The sequence below is a fragment of the Coregonus clupeaformis genome, chromosome 29, assembly GCF_020615455.1.
Source record: "Coregonus clupeaformis isolate EN_2021a chromosome 29, ASM2061545v1, whole genome shotgun sequence".
Taxonomy (NCBI): domain Eukaryota; kingdom Metazoa; phylum Chordata; class Actinopteri; order Salmoniformes; family Salmonidae; genus Coregonus; species Coregonus clupeaformis.
The window spans coordinates 25624970-25637210 of NC_059220.1; the positions used below are offsets into that span (position 1 = coordinate 25624970).

Consider the following 12241-nt stretch of genomic DNA (forward strand, 5'->3'; position numbering starts at 1 on the left):
TGTTGCAAACGCCATGCTCTACCAACTGAGCTACACGGGGGGCTATGCTGTGGAAATGTTTTTTTGGGATTAAGTTCATTTTCATGACAAAGAGGGACTTTGCAATTAATTGCAATTAATCTGATCACTCTTCATGACATTCTGGAGTATATGCAAATTGCTATCATCAAAACTGAGGCAGCAGACTTTGTGAAAATTTGTATTTGTGTCATTCTCAAAACTTTTGACCACTACTGTATACTGTAGGTGGAATGCAGTGTCTACGCAACTAGATACTATCATGTATTGTTGACCCTAGAGTATTTTGACACAACAGGGAATGCCCAGGTATGTTATACTTAGTGTGTAAATATACAAAAAGTTGTATAATGTAGATTAAGGTTTCAACCAAATACACAATGACAATGGAGTCATTTCTCTATGACATAAAAGCAGCATATCTGTACCACATTTATTTTCTCCTTTTTCTGATAGTATAGAGTAATCAAATCCATCTGTGTTCTTGTGACAGTATGAAAATGTATGCACTCACTAGCTGTAAGTCGCTCTGGATAAGAGCGTCTGCTAAATGACTTAAATGTAATTAAACAAGCCTCTCATTTTCTGCAAATACATTTTCAAGAAGTGGGTTTTAGAAGTCAAGACAATTAATAAAGTAATTCACAATGCCACCTGGTGCTGAAAGAAAGTACACTAAACGTAGCTATGAAACTATTCAGTGAAAGAGGTTGGGATTGGTTGACAATGACAAAAACAAAAAGTTGCACAGCTCAAATTATATTGAATCAAAATGATCACAGGGTATATACAGAGTCAAATTTACTTAGTATTTTAATATGGGTAAAAAGTTTATCTTCACACCAATTGCATTGTTTAGTCCCAAAGGAAATCCAAAGCAACAGAAACCATTTGAACAGACATGACACTAAGCTTCTGTACATAACAATTACCTGTTTTTCATTAATTATGATTAACCCAATTAACTTTAGTCTCACACATTATGTCCTTATGAGTCCACCAAGGTGTCAATGTTAAAAGACCAGTCTTAATATAATTTTCCAAGAATTGTGGAAGCGTCAAAGGAACCATGGCTGATCAACAGCATTCTGGACATGAATATATTAAATACTCAATTTAGTTTCCCTATCTAGACTTCATTTAAACAATTTCAAAACAACCCACAAATAAATAGTAAATACTAGGTATCCAAAAAACACCACCAACTATGCTCCAATTTGTTACATCACTAAGCTGTGGAGACCGAAAATTTCAATTCATTTTAAAATCCTCTTTTAGGAATGAAACCCAATACACATGGTGTTTGTGCATAGAAGTGGAGATCTAAGGCCATTATAGAAAGGGTGTACTGACATGAATATGAATGCTAAGCCCAATGTCAATGAGCTGAGAAAAGGTGTGCCTCAACCTTGGGAACACTTGCCTTTAGCAAAATCATCAAATAAGTGCGTGGGGAAAGACATTGAGCTCAAAACCATGATCAGAAAGGATGTGACATTACATAGTTGTGCCATAAAGAACCCCAATGAGAATATTATGATAAGTTAAAATCATACTTCCCTATCATTAAAATTTTAGAGTAATTGTAAAATCTGTGTATGTGTGAGAATCATTGGTTCAATCTAAGTTGCAGTGGCCTTCATCATGCATCATTCCTAATGTGCTGCTGTGCCTGTTGTGCTGCAGTGATCATGTAAAAACAGGTTGACATGGTACAAATTGGTGATGGGTGCAATGATCCTCATAAAATATGTTTGCAGCATTAACCATTGAAAAAAATAAATTTCAAATGGCATATTGAGCCATTCAAAAAAAACTTCCAACATACTGGGTGCTCATTCTTTTTGCTCTCTCTTTTATGGTTAAAAGAGCACGTGTCAGACACTGGACATAGTGTAAGAAGTCCTATAAAATGGCTAAGCATGTATGTACATGTGAAACTCCTCTGTGCCCTCCTCTGGATGGGGGAAGAGGTAACATTCGGCTGAGAATGACACGGCCTCACTTAGTGCCCCTGGAGGAGGTGGGTGGATAGTCTGTGTTGTGTTGGCAGCTGCTGCAGTGCGGAGCTCCAGACAGGCCTCTGGCTCAACACAGCAGGTCAACAGCAACCCTGTCAGCAACTCTGGGGGTCTCCGTAACATACGCCCAAGTGGCTGCAGCATGCTTCAGGCCTCCTTTAACAAAGGCATATCTGCAGGACCAAACAAGAGACATCAATACACTGTATGCATATATGGGCATTATCAACCAATACATGCAAGAAGAGAGGCCTGTTTAGAGAGACATATTGATAGAAGGCCCACCGTCAGAGTAGTCCATCTCAGAGTCGAGGAGGGGCAGGCTATGCTGCTCACTGCAAGTGGAGTCCCTCCGCTGTGAGGGTGAAGGCGCTGCAGCAGCAGCCTGCTCAGGGCCCCAGCAGGAGGAGGATGAGAGAGCGGAGGAAGAGGCGAAGGATGGTGGTACTGGGTGAACCATTGCCATCTCTGAGAGCTGGGGGAGGGTGGAAGGCCTGGCCTGGGAAATGAGAGGCTCTGTCGTCCCTGCAGCTTGCTGGCCCTCTGACAGCACTATCTGGACCCGGGATTCAGAGCTGAGACTCAGAGCCCCTTCGCCACACACAGCCTCCTCATAGGAGGGCAGGGCCACCTGTACCCCCTCCACCATGATGGACACGGGCTGGCCTGACACTCCCTGTTCACGGCTGTGAGGGGGACCACAGAGGAGTGGAACAGTCTGTTAATGCCTCATTACTTTAGACTCTTAAAGGAAAGATTCACCCATTTTGAAAGTTATATCGTATTTGTACATTTCTGAGCGATGTTCTATCGATTCCTGGGGTCATATCATGTTTTCATGTGTATCTCAGCTATTCGCTGTTCAAGCAGACATGAATACAGCCGGAATTAGAAGTTTTGCATCATATGAGCTCTATTTCTGCCTGCTTGAACAGCTTTATGAGAGACATGCACACCCCTGGAGTACACACACAGCTTTAGTGGGATTAGCCTACCACAGTTGATACTGAATAAGCATGTCTGTGGTTTCAGGCCACTCACCGGCTGTGGTTGAAGGACTTGAGTTTAGGCTGCAGCAGGACAAACAGGACCACCATAAGCAGGATGAGGGCTACAGAGCTGGCAGTGGAGGCCACGATGGACAGGGTGGGTATGCCCAACACGGGGGCAGGGTCTCTGTCTGGAAGAGGGGAAGCAGGCAATGAGCCCACACTCAAACACTGTCCATTAAAGGACCTAGACAGTCCTGCTTGAGGCTTCAAAAAGTAGAATAGTATAATTTCATCTTGCAGGTTGATACAACAATAAAACAAATAGTTCAAGCTACCTAACACTGAACTCTGTGGAGAATAAGACAGTGTAATCACAATATGGTCACCAACCTTGGTCCAGGAGACAGCTAATCTGCATGGGGCCGTCCCACTCCCCGTCCTGACAGGTCAGGTATTTATAGTCTCCCTTCAGGATGTAGCCTTCATCACAGAAGTACTCGATCACGGTGCGATGGCTTAGTCTATGGCAGGGGGACGGGTGGCAGGTGTAGCCCCCATTCTCTGGCTCAAATGGAGGCAGACACACTGTTGACAAGAAACAAGAGAACCATTATCAGTGAGCTCACAAACCACATTTTAGACTTAAAAATATGTTACAGTGTGTGGAATGAATTCAGAGTATTTAGTAAAGCCATTAGTACCATCACTGTGTATGCAGCGGGGTGGGTCTGAGGACCAGCAGCCCAGGGGGGTGCAGGTGATGATGTTGGGCCCGTCTTCCAGGAAGCCTGGGTCACAGCTGTACTGGAGCACCGTGCCCACAGGGAAGGAACCCCTGTTAGTCTCTGTCAGGTTGACTGACCCATGCTGGACCATGAACGGCCTCACACATCCTTGGTTGACACAGCTAATCTGCATGGGGCCGTCCCACTCCCCTTCCTGACAGGTAAGATATTTGTATTTGTATTCTCCCTTCAGCATGTAGCCTTCATCACAGAAGTACTCGATCACTGTACCCTGGCCTAGCCGGTGGCAGGGAGAGGGGTGGCAGGTGTACCCTCCATTCTCAGGCTCAGACGGAGGCCGGCACACTGCTGGTCAGAAACAACACAATCATCATGTTATAGTTATAATCCTGCATTATCTACATTTTGGTTTCAACTTTATGTTGTTCAACTGGAGAGAAATTATACTCTTCACAATGAGTCATACTGGTGGCCACATTGTGGAGAGAGCCACTCACCGTCACTCCGTATGCAGCGGGGTGGGTCTGAGGTCCAGAGGCCAAGAGGGGTGCAGGTGATGATGTTGGGCCCATCAGCTAGGTAGCCTGGGTCACAGCTGTACTGGAGCACCGTGCCCACAGGGAAGGAACCCCTGTTGGTCTCTGTCAGGTTGACCCAGCTGTTCTGCACCATGAACGGCCTCACACATCCTGAGGAGGGACAAAAGGTCATATAATTGATGCTAGCACATTCTGATGTTTATTAATGCTCTATTTTATGGTTTTAAAACACTGTTGTTAAAAGTATTTCTATGCGAGTGTTTTTTTTTATGCTTATATAATATAAATGAGTCACGAAGGCAGTGGGAGTGGAGTTGGCGCTAAGCGAGAGAGAAGGATCTCTAGCAACAGCCTAACGCCCCCATCCACATCCAGCATATTTTACTAATCAGTTATGAGAGGAAGAGGATGTGGGGACTTGACACCTTAATATTGAGTGTAACTCATATTACATGTGGCAGATGTGGGCCAGCTGTTTGCTCAAATAAACCCAATTCCGATGTTATAATTTACCACATAGAGCAATGTACATCTGGCATTATTAGACTGAAAGAGAGGAGCTGAATCTTAGCAGCATAAAAGCAGAAGTAGTGTATGGAATGGAGGAATGAAGCTGTGTGAGGGAGGCTTTTGCTGAAGATGAGCGATCTCTTACCTGACCCTTGTCCAGTGGATAGCACAGTCAGGAAGAGCAACAGAGAAAGTGACCGCTTGTCAGCTGAGGTGGGCAGCCCAGGGGCTTTTGACATGGACTCTAACATTCCATTGCACATCTTTTACTTCCACTGCAGAGGTAGTCAGCTCAACCTAGGGATAGAAGAGCAATCCCGTCCAAGCTCTAGTTATGCTAGCCACATTTGACTGAGTCCAGTGCATATATCCCAAGATCAATCAAGGAAGAGCAGATGCTTTGTTTGGGTCCAATGAGAACAAGGCCAAGATCTGACTGTAGCTAGATGCATACGGCCAAAGAAACGACATTCAATACTAACATTCTATTTGATAGCTAGCTATCCAGCTTGTTACGTTCTGTTAGGTACCCAAGCCAGGTCCATTTTGTTTTAAGCTAGCTAACTTACGTTATTTATCGCCGGACGTCAGCATAATAGCTAAATGTGAATCAATTAGCTCTAACTAGAACTAGCTATGCTAACAACAAAACCCTTAGCTAGCTACAGTAGCTGCATAGCTAGCTAACTATCGTTAGCTCTTCTTGTAGAGCTAGCAACGTCTGCTATACTATACTTAACTAACGTATGTCTCTTTGCATGCTTACCCACACAACAATACGACCAGTCAGATCCTCCTCCACCCTCTTCCTCGCTCACTGTGGATACATCTGGCTAATAATATTAGTCTCTGTCCAAATACAAAGGTAAAACGGCAACTGTCCCTCGCCAGATGCATCAACTATGCGCGGTCAGGGAGACTGGAAATCGTCCCCCACTAGACTATTTTGGCGACCGCTAGGACCCTAGGCAGAGTTCTTCTTCTTCTTCTTCTGGATTGGGTTCTTCTTCTTCTTTAAAGTTTTATGGCAGACTTCACCTATTTGTGTATTGCCACCACCTACTGTACGGAATATTGAAACAAAACAAAAATAATATATTCCCACTCCTTCAGTCACATTCAAATCACATCCCTACAAAGTTTCAGGTGCCTGTGAGGATGGAGCATTCATCGACAGGATTCCTTGTAATGCTTCTGCAGAAAAGTTCCTGAGTCCCAAAACACACTCAGCCACACTCACAATGATGCCTATTTTCTCAAATTTCCTCTCCGTTTGCGCTGTGCAGTTGATAACCAAAGTAATAAATGCTACAAAGTCCACCTCATTAACATGCAACATGTCAGGATCCCTATGTTGACAAGGGACATCATCTTGTGTCTCTACTCCTACTACCATTACTTCTTCAACTACACCCCTTTCTTCCACTCTTCTCAATGCCTCAGGATAGGAGACATTCTGGACAGCCCTTATTCTTGCCACCTCCATCTCCTTCACCCTAACAGGACACTTCAGAAATTTGGGTGGATGTTCACCACCACAATTGCAGCATTTAGGCTCAGCTGGCATATAATACTCCTCCTGTCTACATACACATTACCAAATAATTTATATTTATCACACTGCATGGGTTTGGGCACGAAGGCTCTCACAGGGAATCTCATATAACCCAAATACATGTGAGAAGGGAGAGACTCTTCATCAAAAAACAATAAAATGGATGGAGTGGGCTTCCTCACTCCATCTACCATGCGGGTCAGTCGTTGTGCACCAACCACTTGATCCAATTCTTCACGTATATCCTTTGCATTTACTTCTAGCGCCACTCCAGAGATAACACCCTTGATAGGCGCCCTGTTTTGAAGATTCACACACGACACATTCCAATCCGACATCTTCTTGAGGCGCAGAGCACGCCCCTTCTGTTCCATAGAAACACAAAAAAACTAAATAAGCCCACTTCTCGTTATTGTCATCGATGCCACCTCATCCAACACATCCACAACTTTAATAGAGACTTCAAACAGATCTCCCAGGTAACAACGATTCTTATTCCAACCAAAAAATAATCAGAACTAGGTTTTGGATTGATTAATTTCCACTACCACTGTAATCCAATTCTTCTCACTCTCATCTCCACTCAACACATTATCCGATTCAAACAGAACATCCGCTTCCGCCATTTTCCCCAAAAAACACCTCTGCCCACTTCCCTTGGATTGGGTTGGCGGATCGCATCCAACTTAAAGTTGCATACACTGCCACCTACTGTACTAAAGTTTGACGCCAATCACGGCCTACCTACATTAAAAATCTCTTCATCATTCCTGTTCCTAAAAGGAACAAATACAAAAAACATTGCACCACCAACTAACCCTACACCTACAGTTTATACCACTATTTCATAAAAATATAAATCACCACCCCATTAACTCTTCTGCAGTAAAATCTCATACACCCAGGAACTTCTCTGTAGATGCCACCTACAGTCATTAAAAACCCACTGCCCCGTTCCACTACTTTGACCCTATCTGCTCCTGCCCATGCCAACAGCCTGGGAGGACGGGACACCACCCCTCTACACACCCTGTAACTCTTATGAAGTCAAATCTCGTATACCCCAAATACTTCTCTGCAGCTGCCACCACAGCATCTATTTTCAGTGATTTACTTTCCATTTCTGCGGTACAGTTGATAACCATTGCTATGAACGCTAAGAAGCCAACGTTACTGAAGCATAACTCACTCGTTACCCTATCCCCCTGTACTGGCACAAATCTACTACCCACTGGGATCCTCTCAGGATCCCTCACGCTTGACCCATTCTCCTCTACTTTCTTCACTGCTTCAGCATATGACACCCGCTGCACTACTCTGACTCTGGCCACTTCAATCTGCCTCTTTCGCACCGGACACTTCCGATCCCAAGCAACTTGAGCACCCCTACAATTGACACACACAACTTTATCCACCAAAACTACACACTCCTCTGTCCCATGCCCTCCTGCACACTTCCCACATCTTGGAATCTCCCTCCTACACACTGCTGCAACATGACCATAAACGTTGCACCTGAAACAACGCAGTGGATTCTTCCCAAAAGCTCTAACAGGATTACTGATATATTCTAACATGACTTTGTCTGGTAGAGACTCTGACTCAAAACTCAAAAGGCCTGACAATGACTCATCTGTTTCACCATGTTCCCCACCGGGTCTGCATCACACCAAATGGCAGGCATCACAAACACCAGGAATGTTCAACTTCAATTGCTCCACCTCCACACTTAACGCTACCCCAGAAATCACTCCTTTCAATGGTGCTCTATTCCTAAGAGCAAAGCAAGAAACAGATCTTGACACAAGTTGCATGACAAGGATAGCCTTCTCCCTATGGTCAGAATAAACACATACAAATAGCACAAGTCCACTACAGGTTACGTTCACTGATTCAACTGCACCCAGCTCCTTTCTCACCCATCCTGAAACCACAAATGGATCCTCCAAAAGGCAAGGGTCCACTTTCTCCAAATATTTCACTCCTACTGGTCCAGATTCATCTTTATCATGTCTGATGCCATTCTTCCTCAACACACATCTTCCCACTACGCTCGGCTCTTCTTCTTCCTCGCTGTCCATAACCATGTCTCTCCGTTCACCCCGCTCTTGCCACACCTTCATCCAATGGTCTTGTAAATGAATGTATTCTTTCTACAGCTTGTCAGCGTACACCCAATATGTTCCCCCTGTTGATCATGCTTATTATGCATTATGGTTTAACCAAAATATTACATGTAACAAAATGTTTTCATGAAATTGGAAATATTTAAATATATAGGTGAAATTAAATGAAACAATAATGTATGTTGATACTAATGTTATGCTAATGCTAATGCTAACAATGGCATAATATATTCATTTTGCTGTGGGCTATTGTCTTTTAACAGTTTCGCTCAATTCATTCTGATCAACCTAGCAATTACGACACACCACTCACTATTGCCATTGGTTGCACTAATTGCACTGTTTGTCTACATAACTTGGTTCAAGCATTCATTACATTACCCTGAAGAAGGCACAGTGATGCCGAAACGTTTGTGGTTTTTTACCCAATAAATTACTGGAAGGTTATACATATGGAGTGTGCGACTCTTTTTGTTTTTATAGCTTACAATGTGGTATTATTAACACGTCATTACACACACGCCACCAGGTGGTGCAGTACTGAATATGAGTACCTATGGGTATCATTGTTAGAGTTTTGGGACCATAGACTGTGAATGAAATCCTGGATGACTAACAGGAGGTGCTGTATTGAAGCCACCACGCAGCCATCTTGGTACTCCTCCTCAAGCGTCAAAAATATTTTGGAAGCTATAGAAATGCATTTATACATTCGTCTACATTCGTTTTTGACACGTTTATTCCATTACAGACAACTTAATGCATACTTTTAAATTGTATTATGTGAGCTAAACATACAAATAAAAAATGAATATATATATATCAATTAGAGAGGACTAATGTTGCTGTCCAAACTACAACAAAATATTTAAATACATGTTTTGCCCACCAAGCAAGGACTTTTTGTATGGAGTTCAATGAGAGAGTGTCGAATTTGGTAAACATTTTTATAAACGTCTTATTGCTACGTGAGGTTTATTATAATCAAATAGAAGTTTCATAATGCTTAAGTTGTTAAGAGTGTACTGATATAAGTAGGACATGTGACATCCCGGCAACTTTGAGAAAAAACACTTTATATCGGAGTTGTCTCAAGACGGCAATGCATATTCATGGAATTAATCTAGTAGCAAAGCATCTCTCTCCATTGAATACAGGCGATTGACGTCACCACCCCTTATCGAATATTCAAAAAAGGATTACAATAATGAGATGTATCCACCAATCCACAGAAAATATTGGCGAGAGCTAGACAGCCTTGTGGACATGTATCTTGTCAGTAAATCCATAATCTTTGCTCCTACTAGGGAGCGCCAATATGGTCGAGCGGTGGCTTCAAAGCCTCTCAATGGCCAATACATAGCATCGGCAATCTAGGGTTTATATACACCATTGATTGGGACGCACCCAATACACACGTTGAATGCCTGCCTGTTACACCATGTTCCGGTTTAGTAATAAAGAAAACAGTTTATAAGAGCTACTCCCTCACTTCTTCCAAGGCATAAAGAGTTCCATGGGTTATTACAAGTGGTGATGAGATAAAAGGACAACGAAAATAACAACTGGATGCATGAAAAGTTCAAGTTTCACGGTCCAGGGACTTCATGAATTCACAAGCTGGAACTCTAAAGCTACACTATATTCACAAAAGTATGTGGACACCCCTTCAAATTAGTAGACTTGGCTATTTCAGCCACACCCATTGCTTACAGGTGTATAAAATCGAGCACACAGCCATGCAATCTCCAAAGACAAACATTGGCAGTAGAATGGCCTTACTGAAGAGCTGAGTGACTTTCAATGTGTTACCGTCATAGGATGCCACCTTTCCAAATTTCTGCCCTGCTAGAGCTGCCTTGGTCAACTGTAAGTGCTGTTATTGTGAAGTGGAAACGTCTAGACACAACAACGTCTCAGCTGCGAAGTGGTAGGCCACACAAGCTCACAGAATGGGACCGCCGAGTGCTGAAGCGCATAGCATGTAAAAATCATCTGTCCTCGGTTGCAACATTCACTACCGAGTTCCAAACTGCCTCTGGAAGCAACGTCAGCACAAGAACTGTTCGTTGCAAGCTTCATGAAATGGGTTTCCATGGCCGAGCAGCCGCACACAAGCCTAAGATCACCATGCGCAATGTCAAGCGCTGGCTGGAGTTGTGTAAAGCACACCGCCATTGGACTCTCAAGCAGTGGAAACGCGTTCTCTGGAGTGATGAATCACGCTTCACCATCTGGCAGTCCGACTGACAAATCTGGGTTTGGTGGATGCCAGGAGAACGCTACCTGCCCGAATGCATGGTGCCAACTGTAAAGTTTGGTGGAGGAGGAATAATGGTCTGGGGCTGTTTTTCATGGTTTGGGCTAGGCCCCTTCGTTCCAGTGAAGGGAAATAATGCTACATCATACAATGACATTTTAGATGATTCTGTGCTTCCAACTTTGTGGCAAAAGTTTGGGGAAGGCCCATTTCCTGTTTCAGCATGACAATGCCCCCATGCACAAAGCGGGGTCTACACAGAAATGGTTTGTCGAGATCGGTGTGGAAGAACTTGACTGGCCTGCACAGAGCCCTGACCTCAACCCCATCGAACACCTTTGGGATGAATTGGAGCGCCGACTGCGAGCCAGGCCTAACGCCCAACATCAGTGACTGACCTCACTAATGCTCTTGTGGCTGAATGGAAGAAAGTCCCAGCAGCAATGTTCCAACATCTAGTGGAAAGCATTCCCAGAAGAGTGGAGGCTGTTATAGCTTCAAAGGGGGGACCAACTCCATATTAATGCCCATGATTTTGGAATGAGATGTTCGACGAGCAGGTGTCCACATACTTTTGTTAATGTAATGTAGTTGCTAACAGAGATATGGCACCCACTGTAGGATTGGTATCTCCCTTTGATCATCAGACTCAATCTTGGGAGGAATACTGTGAAGTACTTGGTCATTTTTTCGAGGCAAACAAAATAGAACATGATGACAAGAAAATAGCCATTCTGTTGAGTTCAGGGGAAGCCAAACCTGCTACAGTCTTATGAGAAATCTGCTCAGTCTTGGTAAGCCTGGAGATAAATACTTTGAGGAGCTAGTTGATAAAAGCACATTTCAACCCAAAGTCGAGTGAGATTGTGCAAAAGGTTTAATTCAAGGAACAGAAATGCGGACGAGAGTGTTGTGGACTATGTAACTGTGTTGCGTAAACTGGCACAAGATTACAATTATGGAGACAATCTGAAGGAAATGCTGAGAGATAAGCTAGCCTGCGGCATAAATAATGACCAGATCCAACTGAAGTTATTATCCCAGACTGGACTTACTTTTGATAAAGCATTGGTCCTTGCTCAAGCAATGGAGACTGCCAACAAGGATGTAAAATAAATCCGAGAACATGTGTGGACAGTGCTAATATGACTTGGAAGCAAGAGACAGGATAGGGAAGTGTGCACAAGCTAAGCAAGCATGCGTTAGAGAGATAAATCAGCACAAGATGAGCACGTAAAAACACGTTACAGATGTAAAGGAGATGCTGTAAGGGTGAGTGCTGTTTTCAGGATGGAATGTGCCATAAGTGTGGTAAACAAGGACACATAAAACAAGCATGTAGGGCTAAATCACCTACAGAGAGTTCCAATCCAAAAGGGGGAGGAAAGCAAAAGCAAGGAAAAGGAAAAGGATTAAAAAAGCATGGGACACATCACATCAGCGGGGAAGCTGAACAAAACATAGAGGAAGAAGA

The 12241-nt window shown here is 43.5% G+C and overlaps 1 protein-coding gene across 2 annotated transcripts; it reads right to left on the reverse strand.

Annotated features, from left to right (window-relative positions):
- Positions 1 to 813: 813 nt before the first annotated feature.
- LOC121544931 (sushi domain-containing protein 6) lies at positions 814 to 5826 on the reverse strand. 2 transcript variants are annotated; one of them, XM_041855192.2, is made up of 8 exons: positions 5593 to 5826; positions 4972 to 5123; positions 4275 to 4466; positions 3733 to 4122; positions 3422 to 3616; positions 3081 to 3219; positions 2325 to 2725; positions 814 to 2212 (listed from the first exon to the last, which is right to left on the reverse strand). In XM_041855192.2, exons 2-8 carry the CDS (start codon positions 5087 to 5089, stop codon positions 2187 to 2189), a joined length of 1461 nt encoding a protein of 486 aa, XP_041711126.1. In that variant the 5' UTR covers positions 5090 to 5123; positions 5593 to 5826; the 3' UTR covers positions 814 to 2186. The 2 variants fall into 2 exon arrangements, with proteins under 2 accessions (XP_041711126.1, XP_041711125.1); XM_041855191.2 differs by having other exon boundaries at positions 3733 to 4125.
- Positions 5827 to 12241: the final 6415 nt, after the last annotated feature.